Below are 264 nucleotides of genomic sequence, written 5' to 3' on the forward strand. Positions count from 1 at the left end.
AGGTCCCGACGAGCCAGCAGACGCGCCTCTTCTCCTTCATGAATCCGCTGGCCATCGAAATCTGGCTCTACGTCCTGGCCGCCTACGTGCTCGTCTCCATCACCATGTTCATCGTCGCGAGGTTCTCCCCCTACGAGTGGCACAACCCCCACCCGTGCGCGCAGGAGAACGACGTGGTGGAGAACCAGTTTTCGCTCTCCAACAGCTTCTGGTTCACCATCGGCACGCTCATGCAGCAGGGCTCGGATCTCAACCCCAAGGTGA

The 264-nt window shown here is 60.6% G+C and overlaps 1 protein-coding gene across 1 annotated transcript in view; it reads left to right on the forward strand.

Annotated features, from left to right (window-relative positions):
• Positions 1-264, forward strand: part of LOC119591330 (glutamate receptor ionotropic, kainate 2-like) — a gene marked incomplete at both ends in the record, with an annotated part of 143921 nt that overhangs the window by 112143 nt on the left and 31514 nt on the right. Inside the window, 1 exon segment of the mRNA XM_037940060.1 lies at positions 3-260. Within this exon segment, the coding sequence (XP_037795988.1) occupies positions 3-260 (258 nt within the window).

This window comes from Penaeus monodon, chromosome 28, assembly GCF_015228065.2.
Source record: "Penaeus monodon isolate SGIC_2016 chromosome 28, NSTDA_Pmon_1, whole genome shotgun sequence".
Lineage (NCBI taxonomy): Eukaryota > Metazoa > Arthropoda > Malacostraca > Decapoda > Penaeidae > Penaeus > Penaeus monodon.